Raw genomic sequence first — 20,097 nt, 5'->3', positions numbered from 1 at the left:
GGTACGTGAATCACGCTCAAGCCTTTTTACAAAAAAACTCAAGCCAAAAACAAAAACAAAAAACGCTCAATGTTAGTATCCAATAAGCTCAAATCCATATAAGTTTTTCATAAATACGCTCAAAAATCCATAATATGCTCAGAAAACATTTTTCGTAAGAACAGTAAAAAACTGATCGATTCACGATCCAAATCTGATTCTTTTGTTAAACCGATAATTAATTGGATACATTTTGACGATTTCAAGATCATGTGATTTGATTTCATGGATCAATTTCATGAAAATAGGTATTTTCAGAGCCGGCTCTTGGGTTGGGCAACCCGGGCGACCGGCTGAGGCACTTCTTAGTTCTTTTATTAGATATTTGGCCCAATCTATTTTTACTCATAACCCATTTGAGATATTGGGCCTACAGTTCTTTTTATTTCGTTACTCGTTAGGGCCTACGGGCCTTTTCATTTCAGCTCGGCCGAGGCATTTAAATTATTGGAGACAGCCATGGGTATTTTTGTACCTAATATACATTAAACAATTATTATATCCCGTCTTTTATCTATATATGTATTTAACAGGCGACACTAGTATAAAAAGTTGGAAACAATAACTATTAAAATTACTACTGCACATTAAAAGTTACATTAATGCATAAAAATGATCTTTTGAATTAATGGATTTTCTATATGAATCTTTTTTTCTCAAAATCACTAGGGAAAACTAAATCAAGATAAAAACCACCACATTATTCATTAACTTATCAACTGAAAATGAAATGAAGCAAAAAAAAAAACTATGAAAGTAATAAACAAAAGTGTTGTCAAACAAGCCTAAGAACAAGTTATGTGTAGCATTATTTTTTCTAGTTATTAATGGCAGCTTGTATCTGTTCCAGTGTTCTTCCTTTTGTTTCGGGTACCATCTTCGTCACAAACACGATTGCACCCGCATATACGGCTGCGTAAATGATGAATGTCCCTGTTATCACACCAAAAATAATATATATACATGTCAACTGTACTCGTTCTATTATGTGTAATATACATGTTTCCAACTCTGGCCACTGGCTCATAGGCCTGTAAACGAACCAAACGTTCGGTGAACTGTTCGGCTGGAAACTCGCTTATGTTCGTTTATTTAATAAACGAACGAACATGTACACAAAATTTGTGTTCGTTTAATTAAAAAAATGAACATGAGCACATGTTTCGTTCGTTCATTTATGTTCGTGAACGTTCGTTTATGTTCATGTATTTATGTTCATTTATGTCTGTTTATTTATGTTTGTTTACGTTCATTTACATATTAATAGCAAATAATTAAACTTTATCCGGAAGAGTTATCTACTTAATGGTTTTATATTTGTTCATTTGTGTTCATATATGTTCGTTCATGTTTGTTTGTGTTCATTTACATTTTTTTTATCTTTGTTCAGTTATGTTCCTTTATGTTCGTAAAATGTCCGTTTAAATTTTAAGCAAATGAACACGGACATGTTCATTTTTCAAATAAACAAACACGAACACAAAATATGTGTTCGATTAAGTGTTCGTGTTCGTTTAAAGTTTAAATGAACGAACACGAACATGCCCTTGACCTATAATCTTACCATATGAACTCCAACTCAAGAGAAAGTTGAAAGTGAACGAGACCACCCAAGCACCGAACCAGTTAACCAGAGTTGCGAGGCTTCCAGCCGCTCCTTTTATGTTAATCGGGAACACCTAAATTCATAATGCTCATACGAGCCGAGTTAAAAACATACTTTTGTTCGGTAAATAAACAACATGATATCGATTTTATATTACCTCCGACATTATAACCCATGGAATCGCTCCCATTCCAGCTGAAAACGAGACTATATACACCTATGTACATGTCACACAACATTTAGTCAGTAGATGATATATAACACTTAAGTGCGCACACACACACACAAAATATATATATATATATATATCATGTGAGAACTAATTGAAAATTGAGATCCATGAGAACCATTTTAAACCAAAAAAACCCAAACATTTAAAAAAATCATAAAACATAAAAAAACGCAAAACTTAAAAAAAAAGTAAAAAAAATCAAAATTCTTATTTATCATCCCGGTTTCATAAAAAAAACGTCTCGGTTTTGCTAAATTATACATATATGTACATACATGTTTTTTATACACATATGTACAATTTAAGGTAAATGATAATGTACATATGTGTGCATTACGTAACTAGAGATTAAATGAAATTATACGCATGTGTATAATACGAAGTGTTCTTTTATTTTTTATTTTTATTTTTGAAACCGGAATGAAATATGAGAATTTTGGTTATTTTACTTTTTTAAATTTTTTGTTTTATAAATTTTTTGTTTTATAAATTTTTTAAATATTTTTAGAGGTTTTTTTAGCTGTTCAAAATTGTTTTCAAAGTTCTCAATTTTCAAATGGTTATCTTAGGAATATATATATAAATTATATGACTCAAGAATTACCAAAACGCCTGTTACTGCTAGTGCGGGTACTGCTGAGAGTCCGATTTCATAAGTCTGGCCAGATAACATTACACAATAGTACATGCATTTAAATTTTAAAAGATGTATAATGAAGTAAAAATAAAACATGATATAAATGAATTGAAGTGTTATGTTACCTTCAAGTAGAATGAAAGTGCTGTTGTCAAACATCCTAAAACCAATCCGGTAGCCGAAACCTGAGAAAATATAGTTAAAACAAGTAAGTATAATAAGTATATGTAACAAACTGTTTTTATGTTGTTTAGCTTTGTGTGTTGTGTGTGTTCTTGTTTGTTGTTACCAGTAATAGTGGCTTTCTACCGGCTTTGTCTAGAAAAAGTGCATTTAGCGCGGTAATCACTATTTGTACCAACGCTTAGATTATCGTTCCAAGATCACCAGGAAATCCTGAAAAACACAAAACATAAACCTTGGTACTTTATCTAGGCCTGTAAACGAACCGAATGTTGGGTGAACTGTTCGTAAACCGTTTGGCGGGAAGTTCGTTTATTTAATAAACGAACGGACATTAACAAAATATTTGTGTTTGTTTAATTAAATGAACGAACACGAACACATGCTTCGTTCGTTCATTTATGTTCATTTATGTATTAATTAAAAATAGTTAAATATTATATGGATAGGTCATCTTTAAGTATTGTATATTTTTGTTCATTTAAGTATGTTTATGTTCATTTACGTTTGTTCATATATGTTCATTTATGTTTGTTTATCTTTGTTCAGTTATATTCGTTTAGATTTTAAACAAACAAACACAAATGTCCATTTCTAAATAAACGAACATGAACATAAATATTTGTTCGATTAAGTGTCCGTGTTCTTTTAAAGTTAAATGAACGAACACGAACATGCCGTTGTACGTGTTCATTCGATTTGTTTACATGCTTTCATTATTCACATTGTTGAATACATCGGTCTCAATCCATAGGCTCTGCCGATTTTTTTTTTGTGTTCGTAAACAGTTCGTGAACACATTAATTTCCTTAATGAACGAACACGAACATAAAATCCCGTTCAGTAAATGTTCATGAACCGTTCTTGAACACATTATTTTCTTAACGAACAAACATGACCAAGGCCTTGTTCGTATTCGTTCAGTTCGTTTACAGCCCTACAGTCTTTATCTGTAACTTCTGACCCCTCGTATTGACCTATATTATTTGTTTTGCCTACGAGGAGCTCACATAATTATTTTATGTTACTAAGGTGAAAAGTGAAAACTTCTCAGTGGGCCCTCATCCTGAATTGATCCTACTTAGTCACGTTTATTGTTAACTATATAGAGTTCTCCTAATATCCACAGTCAATGTGTGCAAAACGCGTTGGTGCTATTTGGGGTCAGTATCTCTCATGTCGTTAGAATGATACATGGTTTTTCTCTAAGGTGTCACGATATCACGTCATATTGAAGGACATGTCGAATGTGTTAAGTGGTATGTATACCTGCGGACTCAAAAATGCTACTCGTGTAGAAACAAATGCCGTTGATTCCTCCAAATTGTTGACAAACCATTAACCCGACTCCTATCTTCACGTCACAAACATGTAAGGCCCCGAACCCGGTAGCCCTACTTTAACGTCGGATTTACTCATAAACACAGTTCTTGCAATCAGAGTTAATTAAAACTTCCGCGGAAACGTTTACTTGAAGCATTCGATACAAAACATTCAATCTCTTCTTTGATACTATAAAACAAATCATTATATTTAAAACATCTTTTCTTCCATCTCAAGATGCCAGCCGTTCAATCCATGCATGTGCCATCCTCATGCTAGTTCTTTGGTCTGATCACCTGCGTGCATACTAAAAGTCAGCTACGCTGAGTGAGTTCTAGTTAATCAAGCAACTTATCATACAACCACTACATGCATCATATACGTATCCGCAGACACGTAGTCCACTATCTAACCTGCTTACCTTACCACTTAGCCTCTTATTTACACCTACCACCTTGCCACTTTAATAACGTATAACGTTATGCCACTTTGCCACTTTAATAACGTATAACGTTACGCCACTTTGCCACTTTAATAACGTATAACGTTATGCCACTTTGCCACTTTGCCGCTTTAATAACGTAGTCACGTATAGGCTTACCCTACCACGTACTATCGTCGTACCACTAACACTCTTACTACACTCTTGCCACTTCTAACACGCTCTACCTCTACTTGTCTACAACATGCTTCATATCATTTACATAATAAGCAAGTCACATCATAACATTCATACACACTAATAACCACTTGGCAATCACTATCCTTGGCGATGCGTGCAATATCCGAAGATCGTTCACGCACCAACAAGTATTATATAATAGCTACCTCGTATAACATCTATAGCATACACTTACCACTTAAGGTAAGTGTATTCACACTTCACATCAAGTATGCACACAGCCCCGAAAACATAACAAGGAAATGGGGCTAGAAACTCACCTGAATCCTGTTACGCTCTCCGTTAATCGTTATTCCCTTCTTGAGCTGTGCACGGCTAACTGTATAATATTTACATGTATCAATTAACTACTACTACTCATGTTGTATTTCTATCTTTATACAACCCACAACGAACGGGGGTCCGGGGGCAGCGCCCCTGGCAGCGGGGTCTAGGGGCGGCAGCCCCTAGCAGGGTCCAAGGGGCAGAGCCCCTGGCTGGGGTCGAGCTGCCAGGTCAGCTTGGAAAAATTTTATTTACATTAACTGTCTTAACACATTTTCCATTAGGTTTTTAATTTATTTTCTAATCGAACTTGACTTTAGGCGAAGTTAAACCTTAGGCGAACTTAGCTTTAGGTGAAGTTAAACCTTATGCGAACTTAGCTTTAGGCGAAGTTAAACCTTAGGCGAACTTAGCTTTAGGCGAAGTTAAACCTTAGGCGAACTTAGCTTTAGGCGAAGTTAAACCTTATGCGAACTTAGCTTTAGGCGAAGTTAAACCTTAGGCGAACTTAGCTTTAGGCGAAGTTAAACCTTAGGCGAACTTAGCTTTAGGCGAAGTTACCAGCTAGGCGAATTTGGCCGTAGGCGAAGTTGTCATCAGGCGAACTTAGCTTTGCAGGCGAAGTTCATCAGGCGAACTTAGCTTGCAGGCGAAGTTGTCCAGCTACAGGTACTGTTCGTCCTTAAATCTCTTAATCATCTTCGTTTCTTAACCAAATAACTCGATTTAGGTATCCACGGAATCGTCTGACCAGCGCCTACAAACCCCAACCATCAAATCGACCTAACATCGATGTTTAAAGGGTGCGATTTAGGCATATAGGTTACGGGTTCTTTTATCAATCGATTAACCCATCAAATCATATCCATTTTCAGTAAGTTTAGCTTTGTTGGATTCGTTTTTACCATACAAACACAGATCTATCATTTCTATACTAATCCAAACCTAAACGAACATGTTCTCGATATAAACGTACCGTAAATGAGTCGAACTACGAACACGAGCTGGTCTTGTTGTTTTGGTTCGTCACGACGATCTAGCACCAACGAGCTCGGGTCCTCGCCTTTGGATCTTGGTTCGGGTTGTGTGTGTTTTGGAGTGTGTAGAGATTAGGATGGATATATTGGATGGAATGGAAAGGATTGGGGTTTAAGGGGGTATTTATACTCCCTTAAGCCCATGGACCGAAGGCCCATATTTCCTTTTGGTCCATATCTAATCCCATCTAATTATCCTACTAAGTCTTCATATTTTGCTATTATTATTATCGTTCCACTAGCTCGTTTATTTCACCCGACAAAATAATATATTAAATATTACTTTAGAAATTTCGGGATGTTACAAAACAAGAAAAAAGTAAATGTCATGACTTGAAGCCTTGTTAAAAATATTAGGCAACAAGATGTACTTACAATGACGAATCTCGAATATCTTCTTTGGAAAAGATCCAAAAGTTTGGTTTTCGGGAGCTTCTCTAATGTTTCTATGTAATCCTGCAAACATTTTATGTAATATATGCGTATATTAAGTTCCATACATGTCTTCGAGATTTTGGATGCCCCAGCGAGTACTAAAATATAAAATATCGACGATAAATAAGCCATTGTGTGAGCCCTCTAGCTTGCTATTAGCCTGGACCCATGAATCTATGGATGTTTATTATGGACTTAAAAAATGTATATTTGAACAATTATTATTGGGTCTTATTATTTGTTATTATTGGGTTAAAAAAGTGGGCTTAAAAATTATATATGCTATGTTTTAAGAAAAAATATATATGTGTTGAAAATTTCGGCCCCGTCAAGGCCAAGGCTAGCCTTGCCTCCAGGCCGGCCCTGTTAAGGTTGTGTGAAAAAGTTAAATAATATGCTCAAAGTGTCGGTAGACGTTGATAGTTATTTGTGAAACAGCTAAACACGAATAGAACTAAGAACCTGAATTTCATCGGCCTCTTCGGATATATCAGCATCTTTGCCTCGTAGTTTCCTTAGCGCAATATGAAACTCTTTTTGATTCCCCGTCTTAGCCTACACGTTTGTTATATTGTTAGGTACAATAATTTCGACCGTCTAATTTATGAATGAGTTGGTTAAAATAAAAGGTATGTATTTAATTATAGGGAAAATCGTCAAATTAACAAGTAGATCTTACCAACCATCTTGGGGACTCAGGTATGAAAAACAATCCGGTCACTAAAATAATGCATGGAACCATTCATGAAATCATACGACTTCAAATTAGTCAGTATTCAAGGTTTAAAGACTAAAGAGTAACCAAATCCCGACCAATGACTTTTATCCTAACATGTTACAAGTCCTAACAATGTGTGTCGAGTTGGTTGTTACTAGTTACTACCTATTGATATATATTAAAATATGTTTGAATTCGCGTTATATTTTCCATGGGCGTGCAAAAATAATCAAATCTGAAACTAGACCCAAAATATCCAAAATTTCGAACCCCGAAGATTTGGGTATCTTTGTCATGATCCGAAATATTTTAACTTTACCAAATTTATAATTTGAAAAGATTAAAATCATTGATATATTATTATATTTTTTATAACAAAATATGCATCTTAACTCTATGATTTTTGTCACATAGTTTTATAAAATTGTAATAGTTATGTGTGAGGTTTCTCATTAGTTTCTCAAATTTCACAACGTTAAATACAATAACTACTTGACAAGATCTATAATATATTAATAAGTAGTTGGTGTATATTACACAAGTCTATGAACTAGTTGTATTAATATTTTTGTTTCATATTTTATTGATCAAATATACTCCAATACACACTATTATGGTATTTTTTTTCATATATATATATATATTAGACGAGTGCCCGGGCGATGCAGCGGGTCTTTGAACGCGGAATCTATTAATCACGTAACAATTATGAGTGTTCATGGCTCGGTTTAAAACCTTGAAACCCTTTAAACTGATCATCAGTTTGTTTCCCGGCTGGGTTGTTTACTTTCAGTCGTTTTAATTTACTTCCTTTATCCTTTCAAGTATCATATTTTGACTTAGTTGGAATTGATGATACGGTTATATTAATAATCATTTTAAGCAAATTTTATTATCAAAGCTTAAACTCTTAAACCAAATCAGAACCTGACCGTTAATAATAGTTTGGTTTCAATTTTTAATGGTTTAGTTTTCGTTTAAAAACAATCAAAACCGGCATTGAACACCCCTACGTAACATATTAATTTTTTCAACTGAAAAAATAATAATAATATTATAAACAAATTAAAGAGAATAAAATACTCGTTTTTATGGTGCAATATTTTTACAAAAATATTAACTTATGAAAAACTTATTGTCGTTTAAAAATCGTGGGTGAGAAGTTGGTTTAAAGTTGAAACTAAAAACATGATATAGTTTAAGATGAGGGGGCAAACTTGTAAGTTGAGCAAATTGTGTTTAAAAGACAAGTTTACCCTTAGTTACACATGTACTTCATGCTTTAAGTGTTGTAAATTACTTAAAAATGGGTGTTTTAATTTGCCCTTGTTTGATGTATTATATATATATATATATATATATATATATATTATCATTTTTACTACGTGCTATTATCAATTATATTGTTGTTGAACTTTGATTCCCTTTTATATTGCCTCATGCATATGTTTTCTAGAGCTGAGGGTCTCTCTGAAAGCCACTTCTTTATCCCATTGGATAGAGGTACGGTGTGCCTACATCCCACCCTCCCCAGACCCTACTTATAGCTTTGCTATTGGTGAGACTCCACTGGGTATGATTGATTGATTGATTTTTTTAAAATTACATAAAATGTGTGAGTTTGTAAGTTCGAATCCCGAGTCCACCCAGATTTTCGTCCCACTGTGTGTTACGTTAGAAAGTTATGCTCTTGTGGTGACATAAAATGTTACCTATCAAAGCTAAGATCCTCCATGATACCATCGTCCCGATCACAAACGAGAATGACACCGATGCACATATCATAAGCTGCATACACGCGCATTAGCACGATTCACACATTTTACATACGAAATTTTAAACATGTTTTATGTATATAGACCGCAACCTGATTCGTTGCTGTTAGCCTACCACGCAGGTTTTTGGGAGCAATTTCTGCTATGAACACGGGTACAACATATGAAAACACACCCATAGCGTATCCTGTCGCTAATCTTCCCACGTCTAATACCACAATCCCCTGTCATAAGCGTAAAATGTCTTTCGTTAATCCGGTAATGACACGAATTAGTTAACAACACGACTTAACTTACATACCTTAGCAAGGTAAATCGCTAGCCATCCGGTCAAGCAGAAAATACTTGATATCCTCAAAGCCTGTTTATGTTATTAGATTCCATGTTACATGTATATATGCTAACACAGATATATACTTACGCTACTTACATGTACATCACATAAATAGATATACTTATAAACAAAGTTATATTATATCATTACTAATCAAATATTCCATAAAACAATTTAACTTTTTTATAGGTTTATTGGATTTGAATAATCCCTATTTAATGGTATTGGCTGATAATAATTCCAAGTCAGTTTATCACCACTGCCCACTGGCGATCCCAAATTTAAAAAAAGCTGGCCCCACTGGTTCCCCGTTAAAAAGGACTTAAAGGCATTATATTTTTTTTCAAGTTTCAAACTAATGTTTTAGGGTTTTTGATCGGAAGAAGGATACGTGTTGATTGATGTAAAACTTAGTTCGAAACGGTGCACCAAAACACCGAAAGAATGCTTCAATTCGGGTGTTTGAACTTCCGATTAACAAAATCAAGCCGTTTGGATCACCTTTTCAGCTAAATTTGACATCAATCGATTTGTGTCCTCCTATCAAAATCCCTAAAACATTAGTTTGAAATTCGAAAAAAATATAACGCTGTAAACTCCTTTTTAACTTGGGGGGGGGGGGTGTTCGGGACCAACTTTTAAAATTTGGGACCGCCGGTGACGAAAAACCGACTTGAGATTATTATTGGTCATACCATTTAATAGGGACTACTAAATCCAATAAACCATAGCTCCTCTATTACTTCAAATCTAAACCTACAACTTACCCCTTTGCGGCCAACAAAATCCGCAATAGGTCCACTTGTGATTGCCCCAATCATAGCACCAAATGTCAAGATCGACCCAAATAACGAATACTGCAAAACAACCAATATAGTTTGTCAACTCTAAAAGTCTACTATATTTAGATCATGAGTGTACATTTGTACTAACCTCGGCTAGTGACAAATTCAAATCTTGTGTGATGGATGATTGTGTAGGCGATGAGTAGCCCGCCTAGTAAAAAAAATATTATTACATCAACAACAATTGGTTCTACGGTTTTAGCATAAGTCAATAGTTTTTACAACTTACACACGATCCAAAGGCGAAAGAGCCACAAACTGCGACAAATGTGGTGAGATAAACCATGAAGTTGCTCGTTTTGTTGCTTTCGTGGCTTCCATCGATGGTTTGAGTTACAAGTGGAGTATGCATATCATCTTGAGCCATGATATCGGTTTTCGACGTATGAAAGATGTGCAAGTGAAAGCTAGTTTTGTTTTAGTGAACTTGAATTTATATATATGAAGGGGGTTGCGGCGCAGCTTGTTGCCCGTTTGCCTGCCACTTTATTGTAATCGTTTTATAGTAAATTATATAAAACTTCGTTAAAAAAAAAAAAATATATATATATATATATATATATATATATATATATATATATATATATATATATATATATGAAGGTGAAGCAACATGACACACAGTTTTTTGTTTTATCTTTGTCATGAATATAATTGACAGCTAGATGAAACACAACATGACAACATGCTAAATATTTTTAAAGCTTTGATGGATGAATGTTTTTATTATTATTAATTATTATACACTTAGAATGTTGTTTGTTACTTAAAACTAAGGTTAGGTGGTGATTGGAGACTTGTAGTGATAAATTTTGTCACTTAAATAAATTACAAATTCAAATTTCTTTTAGAGATATTCTTTTCGAGGGCCAATTTCATTTAATAGTAACCAAGTTTTAAAAGTGTTTCAATTAGGTTACTCAGCTTTAAAAATCGTTCCAATTAAGTCACTCAACTTTCATATTTTATTAAATTAAATGTCTTAACATGTTTCTTTAGCATTTTTATTTTTTGTTTTACATAATAAATCTTTTTATCTTTTTTTTTATGTTGACGTTGAGTGGCGACGTGGATTTTATTTTTTATTTTTGAATTTTAATATAATTAACGTTTTTTATTTTTTTAAATATAACTACATATATTGCAAATTCCGACCCCCACATCTTATCCTCCATTTCTTTCTTGACACACAAAAAAATCGGTGAGAGTTGATTTGAAGATTTAGTGACCCGATTTGAGAAAAATATGCATGGATAACCTAATTGAAATACTTTTGAAAGTTGGTTACTATTCTATAAGATATTCTCTTCGAATATTTCAGTTTTGATCAACATCCTTCGGATTTCTATTTCGTTCACAGATTCAAAAAATCTCCGAATCAAATGTACCCTAAAATAATTTCTATTTGACGCGGGTTGTGTAGTTTTATTAGTAACTCCAAAATATTTATTTTTGTTATGATTTAATATTATACGTTTTGGGTTGCAAGCACCATATATATTAGTAAAGTTTAACAAATAAAAAGTTATAATTATTGAGTTAAAAAGTAATCAAATTTGATAAATATCTTGTAAAGGAATAATTGGTAATTGCAACTTGCATATAGTTTACTCAATTTCCGGTTGTTTTCTGTTGTCTTTATGTTTGATATCAACTTTTCATCATATAAAATTATGAAATAACTAATAATAAATTTGCAGAGATTTTTTTGTTACTATTTCATTTCTAATATATCTTATTACTTTTTAGATCTCAATATTGCAGGCTAGATTATGTGCCTTATATATAAATAAACTAAAAATTATAAGTTTTAACAAACAGTTCATGGTTACGAACTTACGATTGATCGATCATCTTATGGTGACGTTATCCTGATTTAGGCTTGTAAGTTGTCACAATGATTTGTGTTAATAATTATAAGATATGATCACATTTAATTCAAATATTTTGTATTAACACGAACCTTAAATGATGCAGAAAATCAAGCATTTATACAAACATTTGTTTGTATTTATTGAGTCATTTACTTGTACAATATTATTAGCTATCTTGCATCAATAATAAGATAACCTTTTCAATTCTCAATTTTATTCTTATTCCATCATTATAAATTTGTACCCGACTAGCTTTTGTAATCAAGATCCTAATCAGCTGCAATTCGAAGTTAATTATCGATTAAGGGGCGCATATTTTCCTCCATTCTCACACTCCCCTCTTGATGATGGCTTTCAAACCCGTCTCTCTTCCACATCAGTCCAAGGACTCGTACACGTGTCCCGGTTGGAGATGCTTTGAGTTATTATATAAACGTTTGTATTTTGCACAATATTGTTTTCATATTAGTATTTACTTTGTTAAATTAACCAGAAGGTCCAAAACTACATGGATAAGTCATAAGTATGCAATTTTATATTTATCTTACAATATGATATATTACACATGAAATCTTGATGGTTTATAATTTGTAATGATTTTAATCTTAGTGTAGAGTGTTGTGGACAAACGTTTTGTTTTAAGTGTTAAATGCTCTTATGTTATAGTTTATCTTGAGAGTTGAGACCGGTTTACTTGTACCTTAAATCAAAAGTTATTTTAACCCAAACCAAAATATCATTTTTCTAAAACAGCTCATCTTGACACAAACTTGATATAACTCGTCATCCCGCCCGGATCAACCCGTCCGTTTTCTCATGTATGTACCTGCATCACTTTCACCCACCTCTAACCACATTTCTCACTTCACAGTGAAACATCCGGAAACTAGAACCTTAACTCACCAAATAACTTTCAACCCTTTCTTTCTTGCACGCGTATCAACAGTGCGGTGGATTTTCATTTGTTTCAATCATATTTGAAGTAGATTAACGAATTATATACGATGTGCTATTGTGTATTCGTGATTTGTATACCGACATTTTCTTTTAATTTAAAATAAATTTAGTTATCGTATACCGATAAAATAACAAAAGAAAAAAAACATGTAACGTTTTACATTTAGAAAGATTAATTAATATAATTTATACCCATAAACTATTGATATAATGATACGTGTCTCTTCTCATAAAAGTGAGATGACGAGTTCAAATTCTTACAAATGCAAGATTTAAAGAATTTTATATGGAAAAAAATTGTTGTTCAAAAAAAGTATATAAACTATTTTATCAAGAAATATTTGTTTATTATAGTAATTAATTAAACTTTTGCAAATATTTTGACTATTATAAAAACAATTTAATGGTGAAAAGTAATATAAAAAATATCACCATTTTTTTAAGACTATAAACATGACCATGTTTACATGATTGAACATAAATTCTCTTATAATGACACCCAAACCAGTAACTCCATTAAAAAGAGAATAAGTCATTAATGAATCAAATGGAAATTTATTGCAAAAACATATAACAGCCCACAAATCTAACTAACCTCATAATATACAAGTGTAACATTCCAACTCAAAATCTTCACATTACTTAAGTGAAGAACCAAATCAGTAAAATATACAACCAAAAACGCCGAAACGCGAGTTATCTTCCACCCGAAAGCCGGGCTTTCTCATCTTCGACCTCATCATCATCCTCTTCCTCCTCCTCCTCCTCTACCACCTCCTCAGTGGCGACAGACCGCCCGTCCATCTCAATTGTATACATTTGATACCCTCTAGGAGTAGACAATTGACCCGACCCGCTTTCACTAACGGATCTCTCAATATCCTCAATACCCGCTGTAAGTGGTATAGGTCTTTCGGGTATTGAAGGAACCGGTAAATCCATATCCAACATTTTTAAGACTTGATCCATGGTCGGCCGGGCGTATAATTGCGGGTGAGAAGAAAGAACCGCCACCAACACATACTTCTCCATAGTCTCGGGTGGCCCACATTCCGACATATCATTATCAATAACCTCTTAAGGCGTACCGTTTCGCACCATTGACCAAGCCCAATCGGCTATAAGAACCGGTTGACCATCTCCACTTTCTATAAGAGCCTTCCTCCCACTCAGAATTTCCAGAAGAACGACCCCAAAGCTATAAACATCACTTCTTTCTGTCAACTGACCGTATAACGCGTACTCCGGGGCTACATACCCCATAGTGCCAGCTACCCGGGTACTCAAGTGTGTTGCACCCTCGGGTGCAAACTTAGCCAACCCAAAATCAGCAACCTTTGCCTCGAAATTCTCATCCAAAAGTATATTACTAGCTTTAATATCCCTAAGAATAATCCCAGGCTGCGCACCATGGTGCAAATAAGCCAACCCACGCGCCATACCCAACACGATTTTCCTACGTATCAGCCAACTTAACCTCGCCCGAGCCAATTGACTCCCAAACAAATGATCATACAAACTCCCATTCTTAACCAAATCCGTAACAATAATCCTCTGATAACCTTCGAACTTCGTCGTGGCGATACAATACCCTCGCAACGCCACCAAATTCACATGGCGAACACTCGCAATCACCTCCACCTCGTGCGTGAAACTCGCATCACCGGCCGCCGAACAGTTCTTAAACCTTTTCAACGCGACCTCCGAGTCGTCAGGCAGCACGCCTTTGTACACGTTCCCGTAACCGCCTCTCCCAATAATATTCTCTCTAGCGAAATTCCTAGTCGCCTCCTTGATATCATCTATCGTGTACTTAATCAGCGTCGTGCTTTCAGTAATTGCATCCAACGCATTCGCATTCGTATTCGCATTATTCGCTTCAGGTATTCTAGATCTACGTTTTCTATTCAGTTTAATTAACTTTCTTCTTCTTCTAAAATAACAAAATCCGATAGTAATAATAATAATAATAACCATAGCCGTAATGGTAACAACAAGGATAATAACAGTTTTGTGCTTACTCTTCGGTTTAGTTAAATTAAGATCTATAGCGAATAAGCACACAGACGTACCTCTATCGGTAGGACCGAGGTAGTTAACAAACGCGGCGGCGTAAATGAACGGATACGCACGGCAGTCCGTTAGGTTTCCGACGGACTCTCCGTTCAAATGCGCCGCTTGTAGATTCGACAACGCGACGGTGCACGACGAGCATGACGAACCGGAGAGTGACTGGTTACAAGCCGTAAGCACGGTATTGAATAACGATCCGTTAACAGTTTGTTCAAACTGTTGACGGTTAGTTATGTTCATGCATCCAGGAACAGAGATCCAGTTGGTTTGGAAGCCGCAGTTATGGCGGATGTTGAAGTTAGGGTAGAACTCTTCAGTTAGGGTTTGGTATGAGTTCCAGCAGGATTATGCGGTGGTTAACGGCGGGATGAAGGAGTTTGTACGGCGGAGGTAGTCGGATTCGACTAACCGGAGGCCTTGTTGGACGTACCGGCAGGCGTTTGGAGCGTCGACGGTAGGATGGTCGGTTCCGACGAAGCGGCGGATTATGTGGAAGTTTAGTAGACATGAAACGGTGTCGTTTTAGAGGAGACTCCGGTGGTGGTGGTGGTGGCGGTGGTGGTTGGTGGCAGTGGCGGTGGTTACAAGGAATGATAATAGTAGTAGGAGATTCATTGTACAAGTGGTGAAGCGGGATGTACTAGTGGTGAAGCATGAGTGAAAAGAGGTCTGGTGATGAGGGTGTTTTTGACTTTTTATATGGTGGAGAGTTTTAAGTAGCCATACAAGGGTGACTTAAATCGGACGATAGGGTGTAAGGCACGTGGCTTTGTTGTTATTTATTATTATTATTATTTTAAAGGAATAAAGTCCTGTTACTATGGAGTTTGGCGAAGTTCAGAAAGAGGTTTTTCAGGGTATTGTTATTGTCGTTTGTTGGAGAATTTAGAAGGCGAGAAATGAGAAAGTTTTTGAAGGAAAAGAGGTTAAGATAGACGAGCTGATTGGAGACATAAAGTTGATCGGGTATTTTTTGTTCAAGTTTTAGGTCTAAATATAGCCAAATAGATTAGTCTAGTTAGTTTTGTTTGCGGCTTCTCTCCGTTTGTGGAGGTGGTTGGTTGTAGTTTTGGTTACCTGGTAAGTGGTAAGAGCATCTACAACAATTTATACATACAAACCGTCACGTCGTCGTCACATACTCACATAATATTTCAAACTTTTCCTAAAAAAATCTCATTTTCTTTCTTAACAACAAACATTCATAAACCCCGTTAAAAAATATTAATGTTATATATATATGTGTGTGTGTGTGTGTGTGTGTGTTTGTGTGTGTGTGGTAAGGATCCTAAGATAATCCTTTGCAAATTGAGAACCATTTTGGACCACTAAAATCACATTTGAGAAAAATATTTAAACAAATCATAAAACAAAAAATAAAAAAAAGTAAAAAAACCAAAATTCTTATATTTCATTCCGGTTTCATTAAAAAATAAAAATAATAAAAAAACGTCGTATTATACACATATGTATAATTTCATTTAATCTTTAGTTACGTAAATCCACATATGTACAGTATCATTTATCTTAAATTATAAACATGTGTATAAAAAATCATGTAAATGTACATATATGTATATATTATACATATGTGTATATAATTTGGCTAAAGCGAGTTTTTTTTTATGAAACCGGGATGTTAAAATAAGAATTTTGGTTTTTTTACTTTTTTCATTTTTGTGTTTTTTTTTATTTTATGATTTTTTTTATTTTTGGGTTTTTTGTTGTTCAAAATGGTTATAATGGTTCTCAATTTAAAAAAAGTTCTCTCATGATTCTGATCATATATACATGTCTATGTGAGAGAAATTGTCACATCACTAGGTTGTTCCTGGTTTGCTTCTACAAACTTCCTGCAGATTTTGAAGACATATTCTACCTCCACAACAAGGAGATTTGTGACCAAAAAGTTTGTCAGTTGCCACATGGATTCAAACATTGGGTTTTGTAGCCAATTCTCGTTGCTCTAACCAATGGAAATCGACGACTCAGATAACGTTGGGTAACCCAAGCCCATCATCACCTGGGTTGGAGAAAACCCTCCTTGAAAAGCCCACTACGGTAAAATCCGGCCGAGATCGGATTTGAACTTCAGACTTTGTGATACCCATCACAGTGTATTTGTTGTTAGAATGGTGACTTTCTTGTATTCAAGCTACCGCACTCTTCAAATTTGGAGAGTCGCGTTGCCCCACTCTGGGCAGACTATGTTGTCTTGAACGGGCTCACGTTGGTTTCAAAGTTTGGCTTGGGTATTCCCCTATGAAATCATATCATCGGCTGATACTTGATAGTCGTTGTGTCACCACAAGAGCGAACTCTCTGACGTAAGGCTATGTGTAGTGGAGGGACTACAATTGGGGGCGAATTGTGACACGTGGCGCCCAGTCAGCATGGAGTGGAAATTTGTTTTTGGGGTGTAATGGTGTATGGGCTACAAGTTGGGCCCACAGTTTCTTTTTTTATTATTTTCTTTTTATAACTAAACTAATTAAATAAAAACCAATTTATTTAAATAATTAAATAAAAATGTATTAAAATTAAAAAATAAATACAAAAAAATACATAAACTAAAAAAATACAGGAACAATAAAAATAAATTATAATAAAAAAAACACACTGAAATATAAATATACATAAAAAAAGTAATCTATTCGTCTTCATCTTCGTCATTGTCCTCCTCCTCGTCTTCGTCTTCGTCCTCGTACTCGTCTTCGTTCTCCTCAACGGGACGATTATCCCACACGTGTTGAACCAAATCCGCCTTCAGTTGATTATGTATATCACTTGATGTGAGCTGGTGAATGTTATACGTTCGTTGGTCTTGGGTTGGTTTAGGGAACTGTTCTGGAACATTTCCTGGTATATAGTGTTGACATATTGCTTTTCCCTCGTCTTCTAAAATCATATTATGCAATATGATACACGTATACATGGCATCGCTCATTTTTGCCAACGTCCATACACGACAAGGGTTTTTCACATAATGCCAACGTTTTTTTAGAACCCCGAAACACCTATCGATATCCTTTCTCGCGGACTCTTGCTTCTTCTTAAAATAATATATTTTTTCTTCGATAGGGTCTTGAAACGTCTTGACGATGATCGAGTACTCTGGATATATCCCATCTCCCAAATAGTATCTGTGACGATAGAAGGTATCGTTGGCATAAAACGGTAAGACCGGTATGCTACGGCTGATGTAATACTCTAACACGGGTGACGCGTTGAGAACGTTTATGTCATTGTTGGACCCGACTGAGACGAAGAAGGCTGTCCAAATCCAGAGGTCGTGTGAACAAATGGCTTGAAGACTAACCGTTGGCACTCCATGGTCACCACGAGTGTATTGACCTCGCCATGCGGTTGGACAGTTGGTCCACTCCCAATGCATGCAATCTATACTCCCGATCATGCCTGGAAAAGAATGTTTGCTTTCGTGTACATCATATATGCGAGTCAGGTCGTTTGAAGTAGGAATCCTCAGATAACGACGAGAGTATAATTGTATTATCCCTATACAAATAAATTATTAAACAATATTTATATTAAAAACAATAGTTAATACAAACAATTTAAATATTACCGATGCAAAAATTCTCCAACGCATCTCTCGTTGTTTTCTCAGCCATCTTTAAATACTCGCCATTGATATCGGTCGTGTTGCCGAATGCGAGGATGCGTATAGCCGAAGTACACTTTTGGATGGCGGAGAATCCTAAATATCCTCTTGCATCGGGTTTCTGTTGAAAATACTCATACTCCCGCTCCATATCTCCAACGATGCGCAAAAATAAACGCTTGGACATCCGAAAACGACATCGAAACATAGCGTCGTTAAATGTAGGTGAGTTGTCGAAGTAGTCCTTCATCAAACGAGCGTTCACTTGCGTACAATCCCGAATGATATATGACAGTCTACGTGGTGCCGTAGATGGAGCAGAGCCGGACACCATGTTATTGACGACGACCCGAACCGCGTTCGTGACCTCTAAATGCTCTTCCGCCACTTGTCGGTGAATCTGATGAATTCTTCGACTCTCGTTTATTAATTGATCCAAAATCTCGGCAGAGTTCGTGGAATCTGGGGAACTCATTGAGTTCGAAGAAGTATGAAAATAATAAAAATGATTGGTATTTTTATGTTTGTGTTTGTGTATGATAAGGTGAAAATGGTTAGATAAAGTTTGATATATATATATTAAGTTTTTAAATAATTTTTTTTATATATAGCCGTTGGGTAACGGCATTATTATTATTATATTGTTTTCTTTCCCACTTCGCAGCGACGAATATTTGCCGCCCCCGCCCCTTTTCGCCCAATTATCGCCGGGGGGGGTGTTCATCCCCTTTATCGCCCCAAATACTCGCCCAGTACGTTTAGCCTAACACATGGTGGGACGAAAACCCGAGTGTTCAAACAGACAACCTTGCAGTAGGCCTATCTCAAATCATTCATTGATATAATCTACCAAAAATGATACAAGTGATGATCGAACTTAGATCTCTACTAAAGTACGTACATACGATATATGTAAAGTATTTTTTTTTATTTCTTATTTTGGTGTTATTTAAAAGTTAAATAAGTAATCACACGATTAGGTTTTAATAATCGCATGAGGTGTATTATAATATAGGTGGATAGAGTTATCAATAATGTAATTGGAACCTTTAATAATACTTTTAGTCTTTCTTTTTTCATCCATGTAACAAGGAAGAATATGGTTCGATTCAGATTGATTATGGGTCAAGATCAAACATATTGCTTTTGGACTTTTATAACGTTTGTTTAAAACATATTGATTAATTCAAAGCTGTGGCTCGATTAATTTGGTTACATGTTGATTTGCATAAATGTTACCATAAAGGAACCAACATCAAATATATAAACAAAACAATGAAGTTATCATCAAAGTAGATGAGTTGATAACTTACGTATACATAGATGAGAGTCCCGACAAAAATAATGGATTAAAAAACCGTAAAGAAGTATCAGTCAGCTTTTCTAGGATACTTAAAGTTTACGTGTTATTTTTCCAACAGGTTATATAAATGATTTATGGATTTTAAAAGCTTTAATATT

The 20,097-nt window shown here is 35.1% G+C and overlaps 1 protein-coding gene and 2 pseudogenes across 2 annotated transcripts; all 3 read right to left on the bottom strand.

Moving 5' to 3' along the window:
- Positions 1 to 835: 835 nt before the first annotated feature.
- On the bottom strand, positions 836 to 10,501 carry LOC143555479 (sugar transporter ERD6-like 7; annotated as a pseudogene). The gene is made up of 16 exons (XR_013139215.1): positions 10,340 to 10,501; positions 10,199 to 10,261; positions 10,033 to 10,122; positions 9,233 to 9,292; positions 9,024 to 9,155; positions 8,869 to 8,944; positions 7,118 to 7,182; positions 6,901 to 6,993; positions 6,379 to 6,459; positions 3,967 to 4,051; positions 2,804 to 2,910; positions 2,640 to 2,699; positions 2,482 to 2,535; positions 1,803 to 1,862; positions 1,604 to 1,718; positions 836 to 972 (listed from the first exon to the last, which is right to left on the bottom strand). The product of XR_013139215.1 is annotated as a sugar transporter ERD6-like 7 (transcript).
- Positions 10,502 to 13,521: 3,020 nt separating this feature from the next.
- LOC143555478 (putative LRR receptor-like serine/threonine-protein kinase RKF3 pseudogene) lies at positions 13,522 to 15,750 on the bottom strand (annotated as a pseudogene).
- Positions 15,751 to 17,664: 1,914 nt separating this feature from the next.
- LOC143555487 (uncharacterized) lies at positions 17,665 to 19,111 on the bottom strand. Its single transcript, XM_077045022.1, has 2 exons — positions 18,601 to 19,111; positions 17,665 to 18,530 (listed from the first exon to the last, which is right to left on the bottom strand). Exons 1-2 carry the CDS (start codon positions 19,109 to 19,111, stop codon positions 17,665 to 17,667), a joined length of 1,377 nt encoding a protein of 458 aa, XP_076901137.1.
- Positions 19,112 to 20,097: the final 986 nt, after the last annotated feature.

The sequence above is a fragment of the Bidens hawaiensis genome, unplaced genomic scaffold (assembly GCF_021521415.1).
Source record: "Bidens hawaiensis isolate Kalapana, Puna unplaced genomic scaffold, B.hawaiensis_p1.1 tig00018136_1, whole genome shotgun sequence".
In the NCBI taxonomy this organism is placed as follows: domain Eukaryota; kingdom Viridiplantae; phylum Streptophyta; class Magnoliopsida; order Asterales; family Asteraceae; genus Bidens; species Bidens hawaiensis.
This window is presented reverse-complemented; position numbering and strand designations above follow the sequence as displayed.